This window comes from Bos grunniens, chromosome 14 (assembly GCF_055505025.1).
Source record: "Bos grunniens cultivar Pamir isolate PY7600 chromosome 14, Bosgru_T2T1.0, whole genome shotgun sequence".
NCBI classification, from domain to species: domain Eukaryota; kingdom Metazoa; phylum Chordata; class Mammalia; order Artiodactyla; family Bovidae; genus Bos; species Bos grunniens.
This window is the reverse complement of record NC_141178.1, coordinates 51120380-51145592: the sequence shown is the minus strand read 5'-3', so window position 1 is coordinate 51145592 and position 25213 is coordinate 51120380. Positions and strand designations below refer to the sequence as shown.

The 25213-nt window shown below is 35.2% G+C and overlaps 1 protein-coding gene across 50 annotated transcripts in view; it reads left to right on the top strand.

Moving 5' to 3' along the window:
* Positions 1 to 25213, top strand: part of CSPP1 (centrosome and spindle pole associated protein 1) — a 110451-nt gene that overhangs the window by 13137 nt on the left and 72101 nt on the right. For 14 of the 50 annotated variants that reach the window (XM_086336683.1, XM_086336672.1, XM_086336670.1 and 11 more), the window contains 7 exons: positions 817 to 925; positions 2835 to 2934; positions 12723 to 12826; positions 13534 to 13557; positions 16727 to 16807; positions 18390 to 18488; positions 19191 to 19633. In XM_086336683.1, the coding sequence (XP_086192809.1) occupies positions 827 to 925; positions 2835 to 2934; positions 12723 to 12826; positions 13534 to 13557; positions 16727 to 16807; positions 18390 to 18488; positions 19191 to 19633 (950 nt within the window). In that variant the 5' untranslated portion in view covers positions 817 to 826. Of the gene's footprint in view, positions 1 to 816; positions 926 to 2834; positions 2935 to 12722; positions 12827 to 13533; positions 13558 to 16726; positions 16808 to 18389; positions 18489 to 19190; positions 19634 to 25213 lie in introns of those variants that run through there. The other 36 variants (XM_086336674.1, XM_086336711.1, XM_086336681.1 and 33 more) reach the window with 6 other exon arrangements.

The window sequence follows — 25213 nt, the reverse complement described above, 5'->3', positions numbered from 1 at the left end:
ACTTTAGAAAAAAATGTGTGAAGAGGACAAACTTGTATGCACAAAGGTAAAGCAAGAGGTACAAAATCTTAAGCAACAGAGAATGGATAAATAATATACGGTATTCTCTGTACTATTCCTTTTGTAACTTTTTTGTAAGTTCAGAATTATCTCCAAATGGTTAAAATAAATTTTAATAAAAGTGTTTTGATTTAAGGCTCAAAGGTTTTTTTTCTGATGTGGTGGTAGTTGTTCATTTTCCTTTTTATTTCTTTTCTGATATTTTAAAGTATGTTGTAGGTTTTGGGGGGAGTTGAGATTGAAAGCTGGTAGGCAAATTTCATTCAAGCTTGTTATCAATTTGATAACTGACACTGAGTACTAAATGTAGACTAAACCTGTATGTTAATAATTAGCCTAAAGATATTCTGGTATAGCTATGCTCACTGAAGGGTTTTTAAATATTTAGACTGTGATCTTTTTTAAAAGATAATTTTATTTTTGGCTGTGCTGGGTCTTCGTTGCTGTGCAGGCTTTTCTCTAGTTGCAGAGAGTGGGGGCTGCTCTTTAGCTCAGGTGCTTGGGCTTCTCACTGTGGTGGCTCCTCTTGTTGTGGAGCATGGGCTCTAGGGTGTATGGCCTTGTTAGTTGTGGCTCCCAGGCTCTAGAGCACAGGCTCAGTGGTTGTACACAGGCTTAGTTACTCCAGGGCATGTGAGATCTTCCCATATCAGGGATTGAACCCATGGCTCCTACACTGGCAATCGGATTCTTTATGACTAGGCCACCAGGGAAGCCCTAAAAATTTATTAAAAAAAAATTTTTTTTTATTTTTAGTATCTTCAAAATGGCTGATAATTTGGATGAATTTATTGAAGAGCGAAAAGTCAGATTGGCCAGAGACAAAGCAGAATTGGAAAGTGATCCACCGTACATGGAAATGAAGGTAAAGTTAATCATTTTCTTCCAACGTGTTTCATTAAATTGTCTCTGAAGATTACCCTCTTTAAATGCAAAATTTCTTCTTCTGGGAGTGAGAAGCTTGTTTCATATTTTAGTTTAACTGTGCTGTTGTTCTAAGTCTGAGACCCTGAACCTGGATAAGATTTCAGTAATTTTGAATGCAATTTTTCTTCTGTGGTGTTTTGTACCTCACAGTTTCTCTTCTCTCTTATTGGAGTTTTAATTAATAATTTATGTGCTTTCTAACATGATTAGGAGACTAGTTCTAATGCAAGGAATTTTCAGAATATAAATAGATGTAAAAGCAATTTCTTATATTCTTTGTGAAAAGGTTCATTTTTTTAATGAATCAGTATCTTAAACATTTTTGAAATCTACAAAAATGAATTTATAAGGATAGTTTCTTTGTGTATTTACTTTTCAGAATATAAATTTGTTAAAATGTTTCTGAAAGCAGTGTCTGAAAAAGCTTTCTTAAAACTTTTCTAGCTTTGATATTTATTGAGACTACTGGGTACTGTGCTGGGCTCAGAGAATATAGCCATGGTCTAGACAGATGTGATGCTTTCTCCCGTGGGCTCAGTGTGTGTAATGAGAAACAGTGTGTATCTTAATCTATGCCATATGGGTCATCCTAATTAGAGGAATCGGATATAATGACTTGCCCAAGACAGTCTTGATTTTCTTGTTGTTCCAGTGTCTCATCTGGTTTAGCATTTGCCCTGGACAAAGGTATCCTGGTGGAAATGATAAATAACACGGACACCATAATTATAAAATAATTGTATTCATATAGCTAACATTTATTGTGTGCTAACTATGGGTGAGGCATAAAGTCTTTAGCGGTTACACTGATACTTCACATCATGAATCTATGAGATAAGTACTGTTGTCATTTTCCAAACGAGTAAACTGGTACATAGTGACGTTAAGTATGAGACTTAGGTGACAGAATAGTAGAACTAGGCTTTGACCCCTGGCAACCTGAATCCAGTGTTTATTCTCTTAACTATCTTTCCTTCCATAGTACCTGCCATGTACAAGGTGCTGTGCCAAGGACTTTACATGTATGATAGCATTTAATCATAAAATCCCAGTGAAGTAGGCAGAATTTTTGTCTGTTTTACAGATTCCAAAAATGAGGCTTACAGGGTTAAGTAAATCGTCCAGGCATGTACAGGATTGGATTCATGTGTCCAGCTCCACATTTTATGCCCTTAACCATTCTCTAGTACTAGGACTGACAGGTTTAGGAGGGAGTTATTAGATAGCTTTAAATATAGCTTTATTATGATTTCTACTCACTCCAGTGTTATTGCCTGGAGAATCCTAGGGACAGCGTGAGCCTGGTGGGCTGCCATCTATGGGGTCGCACAGAGTTGGACACGACTGAAGCAACTTAAGCAGCAGCATTATGATTTCTAATACTATAGCAGATAGATAATAATCTTCAAGTCTTTAGGTCAAGTATCACCTATTCATTCAGGCCTCGCAGTTCCTCCGTTATCATTTCTGGGCCTCCTTACAGTTGTTCTTTTTTTTTTTTTTTCCTGTTTCTCCTCTGTATCACTCACTACATATAACATAATCTAATTGTGTGTTGCATTTATTGTTTGTTATCACAGTAGTTTATAAGCTCTGTGATGGCAGAGATCCTTTAGTATTTCTTCACTTACCTGTTTTTGATGCCTAGGACAATATCTGGTGGGAACTCAGTGAATATTTGTTGATAAATCAGTGAGCTAAATAATAGAACATTGCAGCACTAATAAATACCTTTGAGTAATTCCTCAAACCTTACACTTAAATTTTGTTTTAAACATACTGAAATTAATTGTACATTTTTGGAATTTTTTTCCCCCACTGCTTTGTAAATATTATGTCTCTTTCAGGGAAAAGCATCAGAGAAGCTTTCTGAAAACAGTAAAATATTAATTTCCATGGCTAAGGAAAACATACCACCTAACAGTCAACAGACAAGGCGTTCTTTAGGTATGCTAAACTGAATTTAAGATATTCTTAGCAGGCTGTCATGAAGGAGCTTTGTCTTGTCAGAAAAAAAGACAATTTTTGAATTCTAGTAACTCCTTCCTTTCTGGAATCTTATATGTGACATTGTGGTCTACATATGAAATATAATGTATACTGAGAAACTTGTTCTCATTGTAACTGTTATTGTCTTGGTTATGATTTATGGAAATCATAGCCATAAGTAGGTATCATAATTGAAAATTTTGAATGGAAATTGTGTGAGAAAGTGTTAACTGTTGAATAATGGTGGACTTGCTTTTATTTAAAAATCAAAGAACTATGCTTAAAAGATAGAAAATATTACTGATGACTATTTTGAAATTGTAAATAAGTTAATATTTAGCTATATTGAGTCTTTGATTATGGTTTGGTATGAAAATATTTGGGATACTACCTCATTTTAGCTTTTTGGTAGGTGTATTTTTTTTTTTTTAAAGAAAATATATGAATATTTAAAAATTACCTTGTGAATTACTGATGATAACTGAACCTTTTTCACATTAAAGGAGTCAAATATGATTAATCCATTTGGTTAAAGCATTTCTCATGTGGATGACTTTTCATGGCCATGAGTATACTCTTAAGTTGTTAGTTGCTTTGCATTTGTATTCTGCTAGGAGTACATGGGGATGTTGGCCAAAAGACTGCTGAATAGTTTAGTGGGCTCTCTATCTCTACTAGAAGAATGCCATACTTTTAGTATCATATATATAGAAAACCTTTTCCACTCTGAGTCTGTTACAAATTATTGGCTAATATACAGCTTTTGCAGAGAAGGCAATGGCACCCCACTCCAGTAGTCTTGCCTGGAAAGTCCCATGGACAGAGGAGCCAGCCTACCAGTAGGCTGCAGTCCATGGGGTCACTAAGAGTTGGACACGACTGAGGGACTTCACTTTCACTTTTCACTTTCATGCATTAGAGAAAGAAATGACAGCCCACTCCAGTGTTCTTGCTTGGAGTATCCCAGGGACGGGGGAGCCTGGTGGGCTGCCGTCTATGGGGTCGCACAGGGTCGAACACGACTGAAGTGACTTAGCAGCAGCAGCATACAGCTTTTGAAGGAGGAAATAGCAACCCACTCCAGTATTCTTGCCTGGAAAAATCCCATGGACAGAGGAGCCTGGAGGGTTATATAGTTCATTGGGGTTGCAGAGAGTCGGACACGATTGAGCACGCACACATGCCTGCAGCTTTAGTGAACTAAGTATTATATTTTGGTTAAGTGCCTTAATCTCTAAGGCACTCAGTTTCTTTATAACATAAAGAGGTTAGATTATCTTCTAGCCCTAAAATTTTATGAATTGAAAATTTAAGTATTCTGAGAGAGAGTTTTTTGAAAGTTTGATAGTAGGTTCTCTCAAGCACTAAGGTGAATCACTGACTTTCTGGAGTTATGAGTTGCTTTGGAATGTGGCTGTCATGCCTTTGCAACCTGGCATCAATTATTTAAGCTCTTTGTTTCCTCATCTTAAGAGTTGTGTCTATCTTAAAAGGTTATTGTGGCAATAGTTGAATATGTATGAAGAGATGATTGGTGCATTATTGATGGACAGTAAATATTAATTTCCATGACTTTTTACTTTTTTAAACTAGGTTTTTTATTTTTTATTTATTTATTTTTTTAAAATTAGGGCCGCCTGGTCTCCGCGCAGCCCGGGCCTGGCGGGGGAGGAGCCGAGTGGCACATCGCGGGCGCTCGCCCGCCCCGCGCCGCCCGCTCACGCGCCGCCCCACCCGGCCCCCCTGCCCGGCCGCGGCAGCCATGGCCGCGCGCTCAGGTTTTTTATTTTTAAGAACTATATTAAAACTTATTCTTTATTACATTCACAAATCATGTAGAGTTTAAAGTCCAGCTTAACAGATAATGACTTCTCCCTCTTCCCTAACTGGTATCCCTTATTCATTCACAGGACTTTATTTACCATTAGTGTGCTCATTACTCCTTAATCTCTATCCTAATTCCAGTTTCTTTGGTGAACTCCAGACCTATATGTCTAATGTTTTAATGACATCTGTACTTGGATGTCTTGGACTCAGAATCAACATGTGCAAAATTAACTTGACTCCTTTCAAACTTAAGTGAGCTGGTTTTGTGGTCATCTTTGACCTTTTTCCCCTTTTTGTATCCCACAGCGAATAATTACATAGTTCAGAGATTCTAACATCTAAACCTCAAATAAGTTGACTTTTCTCTAATTCCATAGAGATCATTTTATGTAGGCGTCCATTGGCTTTCACTTAGATTTTTTTTTCTAGTGTTCTTTTTGTTGTACAATCTAGCCTTCTCTATTAAGTCTCTGCACTGCCAGTTGATGTCCTCCCCCAAACCGAATCTGATCATGTTAGTCTCTATTTCAAACCCTTCAATGGATTCTTGTTTCCGTTACGGTGATTTTACTCTTTTATTACCTTTACCAGATTGTGTTGGCCATCCCTACCTTATACTCCTGGGACATTGGCTCTTCCCTTGAAGAACAGTTTTGAACTCGTTCAGCTCTCTATTTTACCCCAGTAGCACCCCAGCTTTTCTGCCATTGTACGTTCATTGCTTAACACAGTGTCTGGCACTTTGGTGTTTAGAAAAGATATTTTGAATGAATGAAGTTCCCATGGCAAAAATAAGCAATTTTTTAGGTGTATAGAATTTAATTTTCTGGATTATTTTTTTTAATTGCCAACTGAAGTATAATTATTTTTGATGCACATTGAATCTTTCTAAAGAATAATAATTTGATTTTGTATCTTCGAGCATTCAGTTACTGATTTCTTGCCTGGATAATTGTGGTCTTAAGATTAGGACAAATACTTAATTTTTGATGTTAGGAAAAATGTAAAGTAACTTGGCAACAGTTTTCTGTAAGTGATTCGAGGAATTATAAAACAAACTGGTCTAAAATTTATACATTTAATTAAGCTCAGTGACACCATACTTTGAGTAATTAAGCATAGTAGCTATCAGTGATAGGTAAACTGGCAATATTTGTTTTAGCCAACGAAGACTGTCTATTGATAGCTCATTGTACAGCTGTCATGTACTGCTGCTGCTGCTAAGTCTCTTCAGTCGTGTCCGACCCTGTGCGACCCCATAGACGGCAGCCCACCAGGCTCCCCTATCCCTGGGATTCTCCAGGCAAGAACACTGGAGTGGGTTGCCATTTCCTTCTCCAATGCATGAAAGTGAAAAGTGAAAGTGAAGTCGCTCAGTCATGTCCGACTCTTAGCGACCCCATGTACCACTACATTTTTATGATTATGTAAATTCATTTCTGTTAGACGATGATATTCATGGATAATGCTTATCCATGTAGCTCCTTCTTCCACCATTTATACCTCTGAGCAAAGGATTTGAGGAGTGTTAAGACTTCTGCAAGTCTTAATCTACAAGACTTCGCTTACTTCAAATACCAGGTGCAAGTGTGGGGTTCACAGGCCATCCTTCCTTCAGATGAACTGTTTCTACTACCTCAAGTTTGATAACTCTCTAGATGACTCCCAGAGCTCAGGAAAGTGCTGTATTTATCATTACCGGTTTATTACAGCAAAAGGATACAGATCAGCCAGCCAAAGGAAGAAACATACAAAACAGAGCCTGGTCTGGGAGGGTCCGAACGTGAAGGTTCCATCAGCCTCAGGGATGTGTTACCCTCCTAGCACATTAATAGGTGACAGTATAGAGTACTGCCACCTAGGATGCTCACCTGAGCTTTGGTGTCTAGAATTTTTACAGGGGTTTCATTGTATAAGCATGAATGATTTTGTCACTGTCCATGTGGCTCATTCTCTCCAGACCTCCTACTTTCCTGAGGTCAGGCTGATGTCACATGGGTCAAAGGGCCAACACTCCAATTACATGTTTGATCTTTTTGGTGTGAACAGTCCCTATCTGTATTATCTCTTTAGCTTAAACCATCTAGGGACTCATTGTGAGTCACCTTATTAGTATCAACTTAGAGGTTTGTTCTGGGGACCTGTCATGAGTAACATATGATCTCATGACTCAGAAGATTCCAAGAATTTAGACGTTACCTCCCAGAGACAGAGGCTAGCTAGATTCTTTCTTATACACAGCATGTGCATGGCTTAGTTAATATATGCTGATGAAATGGTGTCATTGATAAGGAGTTGGTTAGAATTATTTAGATTTAATGAAATTATGAGAAAATCGGCTGAAAACAATCTGTAAAAGCAAATGCTGTTTTCCATTTCCCTAAACCATTTCTAGGCATAATACTTGTTATTATTTTATTTAAAAGTCCTAAACCTTTCTGACCAGCTCATTTTCATGTTTCATAAGCATTATTGATGAGAAATGCTTCCTTTAATCTTTTAAATTTAGTTCTGTTATACCTCAGTCAAAGATCATCCCCTCATCCTGTCTCTTCTTTAGAGAAGTTGAACATTTCCCTTTAGATTGGTTGAGGATTATTCTTTTCATTTTGATGTTTTATATCCTGGAAGACATTTTTAATAAATAATACAGTAAATACTTTCAACGTTTTTTTTGTATGTGTGTATTTTGACTTTACATCCATAGATTTTGTACCGCTTTTAAAGTGTAGTTCCTGGCTCAATGATAGGGATGAGAGCATTGCTGTATTTAAGGGTTTTCCCCCTTTTGTTTTTCATTAAAGAAATAAAGGAAAACGTGCACATGGTAAAAAAAAAAAAATTGACACAGAAGTATATAGCATGAGAATTGATGATCCTCCTAACCTTGTCCTCTGGTTATTTAGCAGTTTCTTGTATACAGTTTCATGACTAGACTGCACACATGTGTATAACGCTCTCTTCTTTTTCTGTATATGGTAGCGTAAATCCTGTTGTGCGTTTGAAGATACCACCATTTACAGTATAGGGGCATGACCATGACCTCTTGAGATTAAAAAGAACCTTGCTGTTTATTGACAGACCTGGAACAGTTATTGTCTGCTGCTAGGGTTTCCACTGCAGACTGGCTGTTGGTTGCTGTCTGGAACTTAGCTTGTAAATAGTTTCTTACACTGATAAAAAGAATGGGTCATTGTGCCTAAACTTTATATAAACCATATGGTTTATGTAGAGTACCTGCTTTCTGTCTGTAGAGTCTGGAATTTTGGTACGTACTAGGCAGAGGGTGCCTGAGTGACCAGTTCCTATTAAAAACCCTGGGCACTGAGTAGGGAGCTTCCCTGGGAGACAACACTTCACGTGTGCTGTCACGGCTTGTTGTGCAGGAATTAGGCACGTCCTGTATGATTCCACTGGGGAAGAACTCTTGAAGTTTGAACCTAGTTTACCCTGGACAGTGCCACATTCCTGTTAGTTTTGCTTTGTATCCTTTCAGGGTAATAAACCATAATTGTGAGTATAATGGCTTCTGCATTCTATGAGTCCTGTCAAGTCAACAAACCTGGGGATGGCTTTGAAGACTCCCAACACAGTCCTTTTCAGTCTTTATTTTTTCTGGTTCCTTTCTCTCTCCCTCACCTCTAAACTTTGGATACTCCAGAATCCATCTTTAATGTTTGTAGGCCCTAGGTGTTTTTTATCCATCCGCCATTTCTAGGCAGTATCTCTCACTCATATCAAAGTGCCATTGATTTCAGGCTCCAGAACCTCCAAAATTTATTTTAGTTTTCATTCTTAGAAGTCAAGTAAATCTGCAAGCAAAAAGTTTGCAGATTATTGAAGTAAGAAAAAATTTTATTCTTGTTACTAGAAATTAGTATGATTTTTAAAAATTATTCTAAATACAGTTGTGCTTATGGAAATTTGGAAAAGAATTATAAGGAAGGAAAATTACATTGCTGCAATTTAAAAATAATATCAGCAAAGAAACAACAGCAGAGTTTCATATTGCAGCGTCATTCTAGGGTTTAACTAAAAAAGATTTTGGATATTAGACAAAATATAAGAAAATTGTTTTTACTAATTTTTAGTAGTACTTTTAATTGTCACTCCTTGTAGCATGTGTGGTCTTGAGTGAGTGAAGTCGCTCAGTCATGTCCGACTCTTTGCGACCCCATGGACTGTAGTCCCCCAGGCTCCTCCATCCATGAGATTCTCCAGGCAAGAATACTGGAGTGGGTTGCCATTTCCTTCTCCGGTTTCTCTTATTCAAAGCTAAATCCCAAACATTCTGCCTCTTTGTTGTAGTTTGTACAAGTCAAATGGGTCCTTTGTAATGATGTCTTTTAGCTGAAGTTCTCCTCAAAGTGTTTGCATCTCTTGATAAGTCATTTGCTTATGGAAAGGCTTAGTATTATTTCCTATAATTTGTCCTTTGATTATTTTGATGTAATACTTTTTGATGGTAATATAATACTGAAAAGAAGAAACTAAGTGTTCCATGGTAATCTGTAAAGTATTTACTATGAGTGCTATTTAGAAAATTAAAACTAATTTTTAAAAGATTACACACTGTGGTTTTAAATATTTAACCCATAGCCACTGTGGAAACCAGATACTTTTAATTGCTCTAGCTCTGAAGCATAATGTTAACTTAGAGTCACTGATGTTGTATTTGGTGAAGTGACATCACTTCAACTGACCCTAAGGTGACACTGATGCTTTACTTGCCCCTGGAACAATCAGAAGACAACTGCCCTGAAAAAGTAAGTTCACCATATTTTTCAGTTCCTTAAGTCAGTTAGGATCCCATTGTTAATACTTAAAGTCCACAGAATATTTAAATTGTTCTATACAGTTCTTAATTTTATGTCTATGACCTACCTCTAATATTGTAAAATATTGGTACCAGATAACAAAAATAATTAAAAACTAAGTATTTTCTGTTGACTGAACATTTAGTTAATAAAATTTTAGATAATTCTGAAGGTATTATGTATTCTCACTCATTTTTTAAGACAGTTATTACAAATACTATTTGAATCAATAGTAAAAAGCAGATACTCATGATAAACTTCATATGAATAGTAATTATAGATGAAAATGAACCATACTTTTCTTTATTTTCTTTCATATAAACCCACCAAGCAGAGTTGAAAATCAGCAGTAAAAGCCACCTTAAATACATGACTTAAAAAGATGTAAATTACTTGTTCTGCTGAGTAGGAAAGCTGAGCACGTTGGGGGGCGTCATCCTTCTAGCATTGTTTTCTTTTCCTCCTTGACACAATAATGCATCCATTGTGACCCTGTGTAACTAGAGACATGTAACTCTGGTTACTAGTCATTATGCTTACTCTTTCTATGCAATTATACTCCTAAAAGCAGAAATGAAATACTAAGAATAGTGTTTTTCTTCTTAATCTTTCTCTTACTCAGGCATTCATTCATATATTCATATACACATTTATTGTAAAGTTGAATAAAGCGTGGACCATGCATTCATGGATTTTATAGTTTAATTTCATGTCTGAAATTCCTTTCTGAATGTGAGAAGCAAGCCATTTTTCTCTTAGGCTTAAATTCTGTCTCTTTGAAAATAGGTTTTTAAATTTTCTTTGTGAGGAAAGAATGTCTTTCTCAGATGAATTTATATGGAATGCTTTAGATTCTTCTGGAAGAGAATTGGGAGCATGAGTAAGAGGTGTCTTTAAGGAGTCCTCTGTCATACCCTCGTCAGTAGGAGTTAAGTAGGCCAGGAGTGTTTATGAAGAGAATTCGGGTTTTTATGGTAGGAAGGGGAATTTAGTATTACATAAAAATCAATTGACATTCATTTATATTTATACTACTTTGGTTTTATTTTTGCTCCTGAAACATTTTAGTGATGTAACAAAGCAGTGATACGACCAGTCATGAAAAGTTTCCATCATTTAGATGCATTATGAGGAATAAGGCAGAAAAAATGGTAATATCCTTGTTGGTGTATTACTTACAGTCAGTTGTTTCATCTGTATTTCTTGTAGCTGACTTTGAGGAAAATTAATTTTGTTCAGAAATAATATTTTATACTTTAGTATTGCTTGCTGCTGCTGCTGCTAAGTCGCTTCAGTCGTGTCCGACTCTGTGTGACCCCATAGATGGCAGCCCACCAGGCTTCCCCGTCCCTGGGATTCTCCAGGCAAGAACACTGAAGTGGGTTGCCATTTCCTTCCCCAATGCATGAAAGTAAAAAAGTGAAAGTGAAGTTGCTAAGTCGTGTCCGACTCTTAGCGACCCCATGGACTGCCGCCTACCAGCCTCCTCCGTCCATGGGATTTTCCAGGCAAGAGTATTGGAGTGGGGTGCCATTGCCTTCTCCGTTAGTATTGCCTAGTAGGACTAAAAAAGCGAAAGAGGCTTCAGAAATTGAAACACTTATGTGATATCGGTGCTTGACATAGTGTTTTAGTATTAAAAATATTTTTAAAGTATATAATTTGATTTTAATTGTTTTATTAAGATACAATTTACATACCATAGAGTTTACCCATTTAAATTGTACAATTCAGTGGTCTTCAGTGTATTTACAAGTTGTGCAGCCATCGCTATGGTCATCACCCCAAAATGTAATTCGATTTTTGAACTCTTGCATAAGAAGGCCCTACTCAAAATGGAAGTTTTTCTTAGAAAATTAAGATTCTTCTACAGAATTTCTATTTGGAATGACAAAACTCTAGAAATGGATAGTGGTAATGATTGCACAACATTTTCAATGTACTTAATACCAGTGAACTGTATGCCTGAAAATGGTTAAAATGTCTGTTTTACCACAATAAAAATTAATATCCATTTATATGAAATCAGAATTGGCAACTTTAAAATTTTTTGGAAATTTCAGCCTAAACCATGCATGGCTGGTTTTTTCAGACATGTTATATTCAATATCCTGTGATAAACCATAATGGAAAGGAATATGAAAAACTCCCTGGGTTGGGAAGATCCCCTGGAGAAGGGAAAGGCTACCCACTCCAGTATTCTGGCCTAGAGAATTCCATGGACTATACAGTCCATGGGGTCGTAAAGAGTCGGACATGACTGAGCGACTTCACTTTCATTTTTACATGTATATGTGTAACTAAATAACTTTGCTGTACAGCAGAAATTAGCACAACATTGTAAATCAGCTATACCTCAATTAAAAAATTGTTATGACACATATTCTTTTATGTTAGAATATCACATTATTAATTTTCACAGACTGAAAGACACATATTAAAGTTGTTGTAGGTATTTTAAAAGAAATTTCAGCAGAATTAAAAGAAGAAGTAAAGGTAATTGGCTTTTCTTTGCTTTAATTTTGCTGTCCTTCAAAAAGCGAGATGGGAGGGACTTCCCTGGCAGTCCAGTGGTTGAGACCTCACCTTCCAATCTAGGGGGTGTGGGAACAGATCCCTGTTTGGGGAGCTGGCATCCTGCAAGCCTTGCAGCCAAAAAACCAGAGATAGAGCAGAGACAATGTTGTAACAAGTTCAATAAAGACTTTAAAAATGGTCCATGTCAAAAAAAAAAAAAAAGAAAAGCAAGATGGCAAACAATGCAGAGCCATCTATCTAAAGGGGGAAGAACTAAATATAACACACACCCACATAGTACTATGAAGACACCTTTTATAGATGTATTAAAAACCTCTGGAAGAAGACACAGATACAGCAGTGTTGGTTGTTCTGGGCGGGAGAAGTGGGTGGGAGGGATATTTTCCATTGTTTGAATGTGTTACCTATTGGAACATTTCAAATAAAAAATTTATTATCCTGATCCAAGTCTCAGAATCCACATGACTGTGTTCCTTCCTACTGTGCTTTGTTATAAGACACTGCATTGAAATTGAGATTGGGTTGCAATGAGCTACGTTGCTTAAGAAGTTGTTTTCTTTCTAGGAATTGATTATGGATTAAGTTTACCACTTGGGGAAGACTATGAACAGAAGAAACATAAACTGAAAGAAGAATTGCGACAAGATTACAGACGCTATCTTACTCAGGTAATGAGTTCTAGTAACTCGTTTGGTTTTGTGCTTTAGAATTTACCTCCTGAATTTATTTTCATAAGATTTTTTAGTCATATACATTAATATTTACATTTTTAGGGGTATCTAGCAATGTACTGCAGCGAAAGTTAAGTGATACATATGACACTGATAGAGAAAAAAATGATTCTGAGCATTGGTGCCATGAAATAACAGACTCTTGACCTTTTAAGGAGGACAGTGGGTTCTAATTTTAAATGAGATTGTAAGTTCTTGTTGTTCATGTTTTTTGTAAAGTAGTAAAATAGCCCAGCCTACTACTCTCTTCCCCTCAACCATGTATTAAAATGACATGTGGAGTTCTAGTTTCTAATTATTTTCTTAAGAACTAAGCTTATAAAACGTCATTCAGCATATTTCCTTAACTATCAGGTTTTGCTTTATGGTTTAATCTATTTACTTAGTGGAACTCTTGTTTTAAGTATTTTTTGTTAAAGTATATGATAACTAATTATTATAAGTTTTAAAATATAGTTTACTAGGTTATAAATGTATCTAAAACAGTCATCATGTTTCTAGTCATCCCAAGAGATTCTTTAGTTTCTTCCTGCTTTGTAATGTTTATTCCACATGTATGAATCGTCTCTTATTCATTCTGATTTGACATAAAGAGAAAGGACTTTGAATACATTTTACCAATGGTTTGTTTCCCTTGACTTTAGGGTATTACACAAGCAAAAAGAAAGGTAGGGTTGCCTGCAAAATGTTCTTCTTTACTGTTTTGTTTTAGATCCAGTAGCTTGTGATTATTTGCATATATGATATTGTTGTTCGCAAACTAATAAAAATAACTTCATTTGTGATTCAGAGACTTTTTAATGGCACCGTTTTGGATCCTTGCTTTTAGCAAAATGACACTCTATACATTGTACATTTCCATTAGTGCAATCAAGCATTCTTTTTGATTCCTGCTTTGCATTTGTTTTTGTTGCTTTCTTATGCATCTTTTAGAAATATTCTGCAGCTATTGTAAATTCATTTGTTCTCAGCATGCACGTTTTTGTTCTTCAAAATAATTATAATTGTACTAGTTGCATTAAGATTAATAAAACGACAGAATATTTAAGATACTCTAAGATATTTTTGAACTGTTTGTTGTCAATCTGGATTACTCGATATTTTGGTTCCCAAACCTGTGGATTACATTTGCAAACATATATTGGAAAATGACTGTTTTTAAAATGAATCTCACACATCCATTTATCTTTCAGCCAACACTTTTTAAACACTTGTCATGGAGATGAATCTGGTATGAATTTTGTCTTCAAGGGGCTTAGAATCTAGTTGTAGAGATAACATTTATACAATTCAGACAGTGATAACTCTTAACAAGGCAGGTACTGTAATGATCAGAAAAGGCCTCCAGATTTTTGACTGATCTCCTTGCCCTGATTCTCAGCCCATTCTCCATAATACTTTCCAGCATGATCTTGTCCCTTACCAGTTGAAATCCTTCTGTGTCTCCTCTCTGCCTTCAGGATAAAAATCCAGATTCCTTAGCATGACATGAGTAGTCTCTTCACGATCTAGCCTGCCTCCCTGGCCTTGAGCCTCATTGTCCTCTCCCCTTCCCTACCGCTCCTTGGCTGAGGTTTTCCTTTAGTATCTGCTATAGTCCGTGGGGCCGCAAGAGTTGGACAAAACTTGCAACTAAACCACCACCACTTTCACTTGTGGATTTTACATTATTTTATAGACACAACGTTTTTAAAAAAGAATGGCACTGGAAGGTATAAGAAGAAATTGCCTTTATGAAAGAGAAGAATTGAGGAGCACAAATCTTTAAATGTAAAGGGCTGTGAAGGAATTTTTGGTCTTACATCATAAAGAATATAGTTGTGGTAGAAGAACAGTAGTTCCTTAATATGACAAAGACAATTTTTGGTTGACATCTGAGAAAGCGGGAGTGGAGAGGAAAGCAAGGGAAAAAGAAAATTATGTAGGATATGGGGAGGCGGCTGCCATGGCTTCCTTGACCCCTGGAATATGTACAGTTTCCAAGTCCCATTCTCTCTGGATTTCTTGTGGCTTCCAGACTTTTGCAAGAGTATTAACTTTAAAAAAATGATCAAATCTTAAAGTTCTGCCAAGAAGAGCCACTTAAACAGTTAACTACCATCTTTCTAGTCTTTAGAATAAAAAACACTTGGCCATCTAAACACAAAAAGAACATATTCTCAGAAGAAGTTTTTAAACTGAGTCAGTAAATTATTTCCAGCCCAGATCTCTCTCCTGAACCTCAGACTCTTGACATTTTCACTTAGAAATCTAGTGGGAATCTTGTGTTGAGCATGTCTAAAAAGGGAACTTCAGATTTCCAGTCTTTTGACTCCCATCCCCTAGAAGCCTGTAGGCTACCTATAAACTATTCTTTTCATTTTATTTATTTATTTTTTGGCCACAGCACTTACCACCTTCTAACATACTGTAGAATTACTCTTCATTGTGTTTATTATTTCTTGTCAGTTTCCCCTGCTGGAATGTGAACTTTGGGAAGGCAAAGATCTTTTGTTTTCTTCACTGTTAAGTCCCAGATGTATCGAACAGTGTAGACATTGTTGCACTCAATAATTACTAAATGAATGAGTGAATGATTAAAGTTCAGCAAAGCTCACTGTGTCATCCTTATTACTAGTTTTTTTTCATTTTATTGAAAAGTACAGACATCATTCTGGGCCGGCTTTAAAGTTGGGCATGGCTTAATGAAGGAATAAGGATGCAGTATCTCTGTATGCTCAAAATTGGAACTCTGTTTTTTGATACATGTGTAACTACAAAATGACTAGGTTTACATTGTACTTTGGTATATAGGGATCAGACTGATTCAGGGATCTAGTTGTGTGTCAAATTGTTTCTCTTACTAAATAAGCTTAGAATTTATATAACCACCTTTCAAATTAGCTTTTGTAGCACAGCTTATTTCTAAATTCAGATTAGTCTTTTATCAATTATTTTGTTCCCATGATGTTTTGAGTATAACTCTGTTGCAGTACATTATATTGTAGTTATTTGTTTCCATGTTTGTTTCATCATTTGAATTATAAATCTCTTAAATATAGGGAACATATGCTTATCTTTTTCTCCCTGTCACCTGTAAAAGTAACAGAAAAGTATTAGATTGCTTGTTTTATGAATACAGAAAAGTCATAGAATTAGGTTAATAAGTATTGATTGATTTAATCCTCATTACCTAATAATATAGACGTTGTTATTATTATTGTTTTACAAAGAAACAGAAGCAGATAAATTAAGTAACTTCTCCAGATTATATGACTACTCAGCACCAGTACCAGAAAGTTGGGGATTATATATATTTTTTATAAATCTCTTGTGTTTGTTTTATGGTGTTCAAAGCGATTTTACATTTTTTAAATCCTTCTTGATCGTGTAGCAGCTTTGTTAAGGCAGAACAGATTCCAGTTTCATTTTACAGAAGAAAGTCTGGATCAGAGAGATTAAGTGACTTGCTCAGTGTAGCACAGCTGAAAATTGTTGTAGCTGGTCCAAGAGCCCAGGCCTTTGGATTCCTAGTCTGATGCTCTGTCTGTCACATTGCATTACATAAATGCTTAATGGACAGGAATGGAGAGGCTCAGAAAGAAATAATGTTCATAGTTTATATCTTCTGGCATTTAAATAGATATCCATAATTGCAGAGAAATTAGAAAATTCTCTTTTCTAATTTTGGTATAGTCTTCACACATTTGTAGTTTCTGTCTTCATCTCCATTTCATTCTGTTGCTCTGAATAATGTAATAATTTAGACTATATTAATAGAATGTAAAGCACATTTATGAAGCATTTTATAAAGTCAATTAGGTAATATATTTTTTTAATGTGTGTGTCTATATACAGAAAAATTTTCTATCCACGAGTGAAACAGATCCATCTACTCTGGGAGTTTCCCTTCCTATTGGTGAGAGGTTATCTGCTAAGGTAGGTGGATAGGAATAGTTGTTATGGATAGCAGTTTCTTGAGGCATCAAAATCATGAAAGAGCATATTCTTGATTTAAATGCAAACAAGTTTACGTCATTTTCCATACTTGATTTTTTTCAAAATCTGTTGAGTCTCTAGTGCTGTTTAAAAAATGTTTTGGAATGTTACATTTGTAACCATGTAATATGCTATATTCCTTTAATATATTAATTGAATATTCAGAATTCATTTTTTAAAGCATTGATTTCTAAGCTATAAAGTTCATGGTATATGAAAAAAATTATCAGTGAGATGAGTGGATGAGAGTATGCTGCTAAGTCACTTCAGTCGTGTCCGACTCTACGCGACCCCATAGACGGCAGCCCATCAGGCTCCCCCGTCCCTGGGATTCTCCAGGCAAGAACACTGGAGTGGATTGCCATTTCCTTCTCCAATGTATGACAGTGAAAAGTGAAAGTGAAGTTGCTCAGTCATGTCTGACCCTCAGCGACACAATGGACTGCAGCCTTCCAGGCTCCTCCGTCCATGGGATTTTCCAGGCAAGAGTACTGGAGTGGGGTGCCATTGCCTTCTCCAGGATGAGAGTATACTGAGCTTTTATATAGGAGACTTTTGGGCTATTTGAATATGTGTTCTATCACAAATAAATGTATATTATCTTAACAGCGGGTAGTGATTAAGCACTGTATTCCTCTTGCAGATATTCAGATTCCCAAGCTAGATCAGAATCATGATATATAAAGCAAATAGACAGTAAGTTTCAAAAGACAGCCTCACTTCTTACAAAACTTTTTTAGATTGTGCTATTTCAATGATGCTAAAATTATTGGGGCTTAAGAACATTTTCTAATACAACATATTTATGTTTCAACAGAACATTGATGTTATAACACTTTAGTTACTATGATAATTTTATGTTTGTATGTTTTAAATAGAACGAAGATCTTTCCTTAAACTTGGGAAGGAAATGGATAGAAGCAGGTCTTTCAAGGGTGAGGTGTGAGGAATTAGAGGCAAGAGATACCCTTGAAAATGAAAGTAGGAAGGTAACCTGGTCAAGTCTTGGAAACATGCTAATGACAGACCTACTGGCAAACACATTCATGTACTTCCTGGTGGAAGAGATTTATTTATGAATGCTTTTGGCAGAGTGCACCAGGATTCTCTAGGATTGCTGTTGGTAAAAACAAAGCTAGAATTCAGGGACTTACTGGTCACAGGTCCTAAGAAGGTATCATCTAAGTCAAAAAAAAAAAAAAAGTAAGTGTTTCAAAATCAAAGCCATGCCCTTATGTTAGAGATCTCGTGTGTTAATTGGAACTTAAGCATGTAGTAAACCTTATTTTAATGTGGCCAGAATGGACGAGGGGAAGTGCACTGGTGGTCTCTGATCTCTTCCTGCATCTCCTGTGCCTTACAACTATTCCTGCCTTTGATATTATTAGTAAAGTTTGATGCTGAGTAGGATCTCTGAATTGTATGAGTCTGATTTGACTGTTAGGTACTTTTTCCTAATGTTGAAATTAGCATTGCCTTTTTTTTTTTTTTTTAACATTGCCTTTTGGTTTTCTTTTTTAAGGAAAGGTTGAAACTTGAACGTAACAAAGAATACAATCAATTTCTCAGGGATAAGGAAGAATCCACTGAAAAGTTCAGACAGGTAGAAAAGAGTACTGAGGTAGGTTTTGCTTCTAAATAAATCTTTACATGCTGAATATTTGTACTCACTTGAAAATATTTTTATATTATTAAACATTTCACTTAGTTTTTATATAAATATTTAAAAAGTTAAGCCAAACTGAACCAAACACAGGAGAGAGATTTAATTTTGTAAATGGTTTTATCTCATACTGAAGAACTTACTCTGCTTTTTAACTTTAACTTCATGGAGGGGATTTAATTTTAGAGATCGGTTTTAAGTAATGTTTGTTTATATTTTATTTTTAAGTGATTTTTTATACTGAAAAATTTCTAGCTGTATGTATGTATATACATATATATGTAAAGAAATATAACCAAATTTAAGAGTGGTTGAAAAATTTACTGCATCCTATATTCTCTGTGTTGAGAAGGAATTTAATTTGAAATACTCTGAACAAATATTTAACTGCCAAAATATGTGTAAAATCTCCTTGGGATAGTTTATCTTCTCTTTTTGTAACAATCTATACATATTATTGTTGTCTATTTTGTATTTATTAAGTTTTATTAAAGGATAACACTTCCTTGAAGGTTATTTCCTAAAGAAAAGATATTTTTTATGGGTGATTAAGCCTTTGAGTTGAGATGGTAAATAGCTTAAACATCATTTTAGAATTTAATTACCTTTTAGAAGATAGCATCTCATTAAGATTTTTTTCTTCTTTTTTTAATTAACCAGCAGAAGAATCAAAGAAGTAAAAAACCTATCAGTCAGGTTAAACCTGATTTACCTTCACAAATACAATCATCTTTCGAAAATTCAGAGGGTCCTAGAAAAGATGTCTTAACTCCTTCAGAGGCATATGAAGAACTTCTAAACCAAAGACGACTAGAAGAGGACAGGTACCGAAAATTAGATGATGAAATTGAATTAAGGAACAATAGAAGAGTCATTAAAAAGACTGATGAAGAAGTGGGCGTTTCCAGTAAAAAACATCAAAGGTTTGACAGCACGACTGACATTCCAGATAGAAGATTTCACAGGTTTAATGAGGATCTTGCTTTTGATAAACAGTCTTACAGACCAGGCTATGATCCAGAAGTAAGTGAAGACATGGATGAGAGGTTTAGATATGAAAGTGATTTTGATAGAAGACTTTTGAGAGTTTATACAAAAAACAGGTATTTACTTCATTTTTATTTTCTTTATTTGCTTAATATTACTCTTGTTACTTTTTATCATTATGTTAGAGAGATGCTGTTTCATTTGATGTACATATTTGATTAATTTTAGGATGCTATCAGTTTTATACCATAATTTATGTGTCACTGAAGAACAAAGGAAACAACTCATGATAAGGAAAAAGAGACCCAATTAAAAAGCTAGGACACTGAAAGCCTACAACTTCAGAAAAGGGAAATAAACTTTCCCACAGAAAAGGACAGAAAAGAAACTTCCACTTCTCAAACTTGGCACTGAGTGGAGGGAGTTAAAAAGAACTTCCCTGAGAATTTGAAGTGTAAGCCAGTACTGATTCAGGTTTTCAGTCTGAATTCATGCTGCAGTATTGTCCAAAACCGGAGAAGGCAATGGCAGCCCACTCCAGTACTCTTGCCTGGAAAATCCCATGGACGGAGGAGCCTGGTGGGCTGCAGTCCATGGGGTCGCTAAGAGTCAGACACGACTGAGCGACTTCACTTTCACTTTTCACTTTCATGCATTGGAGAAGGAAATGGCAACCCACTCCGGTGTTCTTGCCTGGAGAATCCCAGGGACAGAGGAGCCTAGTGGGCTGCCGTCTATGGGGTCACAGAGAGTCGGACAGGACAATTCCAAAACAGCCCTGAGGTGAGAATTCATTAGGAATGATAAGGAAATGATAAGGAAATTCTCACCCTGAGGTGAGAATGAGTTATCTCATTCTCCTAGGGTGCCATGGTGACTGGCATGAGAAGAATAACTTCTCCCTGCAATAATTGACTTACAGCCAGATTCAAGGCTGTTTGAGTTTCAGAAGTTAAAATGTAGGGGGGGGGGGTGGTGGGGTGGGTAGGAGTACTTTATAATAGATGAAATACAGTTCATTCCTTTAATGTTTCTACGCTCTTAAGTACTTTTATCAACATTTTTGCTTTTAAGTTACTTATTGAACATTTATTTAAGTGAAATGGCACTTAATATTTTTGATCAGATTTTTAGGTGCTTTTCAGTTCCTTTAGATGTTGTTTCTGTGATACTATTTGTAATTTATCATTTGCTACAATGGGGTCTTATTAAGTCATTTGTCTTAATACTCAAAGCTTGCTTTAATCTAACTTTTGATTTGGAGATAGAAATATGATAGGATCTGATATTTTCATTGACTAGGTAACCTATAGGGATTAAATGTAAATATTGAACAGTTTATGGGACTTGTTTCATTCATTCATCCAAATAGATTATTTTTTAAATATTTTAGAAAAATTTCTGAAACATAATGCTGCATGATTATTATTCTAATTATTAATAATCATATAAAGCCTTTGCAGTTCTTTCTCATCTGCTCTTTATTCTGTAGTTATTACATTCTGCTAATATCCAGTCTTTTTTTTTTTTTTAGTTTTTTAATTGGAGGATAATTGCTTTACTAGGTTGTGTTGGTTTCTGCTGTACAACATATTCACTTTGATTTAGGTAATCTGATTGAAGGATTAGAATTTTGTAATGCCAATTATAGTTTATTTCTTGTTTGGATCTAGCTGTACTTCAGAAAATGCTCCAAATTCTGTAACATGTTATATTTGAAAATGTTTATATCTGGAGGTCGTCAAAGGCTGCCTGAACTACAGGAAGTCTCAGTTGGGGAAATACAGATATTTATGGACTCTTGGTACTGCCTTAACTTGAACATGAAAACTTTTTTTCCTTATGGTGTCAATTTATGTTTAGAGTGTAATGTAATGTATACCTTTTAAGATTGGAATTTCAAAAAACTTACTATGATGGTTGTTTTGTTTTTAACATATTTTAGTCTATTATTTTTGTAATTATACCTTGTGGTAATTTTTACATGAACTAACAAATCTATTTCAGCCCAATTATTTGAGAGCAATCTTTTTTCTTATGTATCCCATGAATGAAATGAAATTTCTATATAAAATCTTCCTCAAGCAGTAGTTTATATTAAATATATAGGTCAGTGAGACTAATTCCTGTTATACATTTTAATGTTGTTAACAATATTTCTTAAAAATGTGAATCATTATTATACATTTTGTTACTGTGTAAACTTTTACGTCTCTAAATGTAGGTTTTTCATATATGTCTCAATGGCTGCTGCTGCTGCTAAGTCACTTCAGTCGTGTCTGACTCTGTGCGACCCCATAGACGGCAGCCCACCAGGCTCCCCCGTCCCTGGGATTCTCCAGGCAAGAACACTGGAGTGGGTTGCCATTTCCTTCTCCAGTGCATGAAAGTGAAGAGTGAAAGGGAAGTCGCTCAGTCATGTCTGACTCTACCAGGCTCCTCCATCCATGGGGTTTTCTAGGCAAGAGTACTGACAGTTGAGGTTAAAATTGGATTTCTGTATTTCAGATTTGTAGATTTCTTATTTCCAGCAAAAAAGAAATGATTTCAGGCAGAGTGGTTGCTAGGAAAAATTACTGTGCTTGTTAGTGAAATTTTTGAGACTAAAGAAATGTGTACCATCATTTGGTCTCTTGCTTTGACTATTCTTAAAACTGTTGTTCCTTGGTATTCAAGGGGGATCCATTTCAGGACCCTTCAGGGATATAAAAATCTTTGGATGCTCAAGTCCCTTCGGTAAAGTGGTGTAGTGTTTCCTTATAATCTATGCACATCTTCCCTTATGCTTTAAATCATCTCTAGTTTACTTATAATATCTAATACAATGTAAATGGTATGTAAATAGTTGTAACTGCTATGGAAATAGTTACTTGTTTGCAAGAAATTCAAGTTTTGCCTTTTGAAACTTTCTGGAATTTTTTTTCCCTCAAATACTTTCTATCTGAGATTGGTTGCAGAACCCACAGATAGAGAAAGTGAAAGTGTTAGTTACTCAGTTGTGTCTGACTCTTTGCGACCCTAGGGACTGGAGCCTGCCCGGCTCCTCTGTCCATGGAATTCTCTAGACAAGAATACTTGAGTAGTAAGCCATTCCCTCTTCCAGGGGATCTTCCTGACCCAGGGATAGAACCTGGGTCTCCTGCTCTGCAGGCAGATTCTTCACCATTTGAGCCAGCAGGGAAACCCCCACAGATACAGAGGGCTGACTCTATATTGTAATCATTTTTTGGCTCTGCAGGTCATTTTCTTTTCTTTTTTAATTAATTTTATTGGAGTATATAGTTGGTTTACTGTCTACTTAACCATAAGTTCTTGAAAACAAGTAATCACTGCTGATTGTGAGAAGTACAAAGTTCTTCTTCATACTTCTAAATTTCCCATGTTCTTTTTTTTTTTTTCCTTTGAATAGTCAACATGCAGTGAATTCTAGTTTTGATTTTGATTTTTAGGTTTTTAATCTTAGTTCTTTTCTAATTACCCTATTAACTTTTCCATATACCATTATGTATTTATTAATATTTCCCTCACTTTAAATATGAGAACATAAAGCCCAAGAATGATTTTACTTTAATTAATCAATCACTGACAGTGTTTTAAAATAGGTAACAGATAGCATTAGCTTGACAGTTGCACTGTGTGTGTGTATGTGTGTGTAGTTTGATACATATTTGCCAATTTAAGTAAATTAATAATGTTTTAGGAGCTTTCTGAAGTTGAGTATAATACTGTTTCATAATACTTTGAAACTTTTACATGCTTTTAAAAAAGATAGTCGTCCTAGTCTTTATTATTTATTAAGCTGTAGAAGTTAATATACTAACTACCTTATTATGTTTTATTTTACAACCAATGTTTATGTAATGGGTAAAGGAAATTTTTAGCCTTAAAAATGTTTTTTTTTTTAAAGTTTTTATGTGATGAAGGCAGTTAGCACTTGCAGTTTAACTCTTGAATTTGTTAGTTTGTAATTGTGATTTTCATTTAAGAAAATTCTGAAATTGTGCTTCATGTGAAATTAGAACCTGAGATAGAATCTGACTCAATAGACTAAGTGCTTGCTTAGTGTGGGACACTCTTAAGTGTGCATACTTAATATGTAGAATATAAATGAGGAGAAATAGCTTATTAGAACATGAGTTTATTAAACTTGGTATTACTTTTTTTTCTTAGTTACTTTTCATTTTTATTTGGAAAGACCATTTTTATGTCATTTTCACCACTTTAAAGATGGGATCAACATTAGAAAAACCCATTATTGAATTAAAGTGAATATGAAAATTGGAAAATAACAGAAAACAAGGAGAAAAATAGTGATCAACATTTAACAGCTCAGTAGCTTTTTTATAATTTCTATAGTTGAGAGTCCCCCTAGCAAAATTCATTCACATTAGAGAAATTTTTTATATGAAAACAAACAGGTGGTATAACCATTATGAATTTTATGATTTAAGTAAGGAGGAACTTGATTCTTTCTCCCTGTAAGCTGTGTCAGGACCAACAGGTGGTAAATATTTTATGTCATTCTTGATAGCGTAAAAATTGTAAATTTATTCCTGAAGGGGTTTTTTGATTCTGTGATTTATTAATGAAAAATGTTTTTTATTATCAGAAATTATTCATTCACATTTAACTTAGCTGAAAATACTTGTGGTTTTAAACAACTTGCTTTTTCTTCTGTAAGAGAGTATTTTTAAAAAGATAAATGTGTTAATTTTTAGAGTAAACTTGGCCTCTAGCCTATACCTGTTTTCTTTGGGCCTTGAAATTTGAACCTAATTACCTAGAATTAGTGACCCATGTCTTCAAGGAAATAGAAAAAGCTTTTTCCATTTAGCATAGATTTAACTTTTTTTGATAGTAAGATGGTGAAATATTTTGTAGTTATTTTATTTCCTCAATCAAATCTGATTTGATATGTCAAAGGAAGTAAAGTTCTCCTTTTATGAGATCTGTCCCTTTCTGAAAAAATCTCAGTGGCTTGAGGTGTGGTAAGTGAACCTGTGCATCAAACGTGGTAGAATATTTAGATAAATTAGTTCTGGGTCACAGCGATGGTTTTAATGTGGAACTGGCTCCCAAGTTATAGCTAAACAGAAGGAACTTACTGGCCCTAACTGGAATCCCTGGATCTGAATAAAATTAGGCTGTTCTTAGATGATTGATGAGTTCATTACTTGTGGATTTTATCATCTGTCAGTTACCCCTTAATGTAAAGAGGGCTGAAGAGATAAGAAGATACAAATGGTGAAAGTGTTGCTGCCTCTCACCAGTTCCCCTGTCTTGGGACTTCATTTGCTTCAATAAAATAAAAATAAATTGTGAGAGCCTCAGAAAACCAGTTAAAGCCAACTCACTGGGATAGTTAAGAGTGATTAAATGCTGAATTTATTGGAAAAATGAAGGAGAGTTGAATAAATGAAGGAAATTCCATTATAATTATAGGGACATTTTAGTAATAAGTAAGGTGGTTAACTTTCCAAACTATAATTTGACTTCACAGCTTGTTAGGTTGCTTTCTTTGCTTCTTTGCTTTTTTTTTTAAAAAGTCTTGTATTAGTACTTTAAAAAATATTTATGAATCTCTATTTTTTTCCTTGATTTAACAAAGTAAGCACAATCATGTCATCAGTCATTTCATAAAATTGAGTAGGATGTCTTAAGATTTTTATTATTTTAGTGAAATGCATATATTTGTT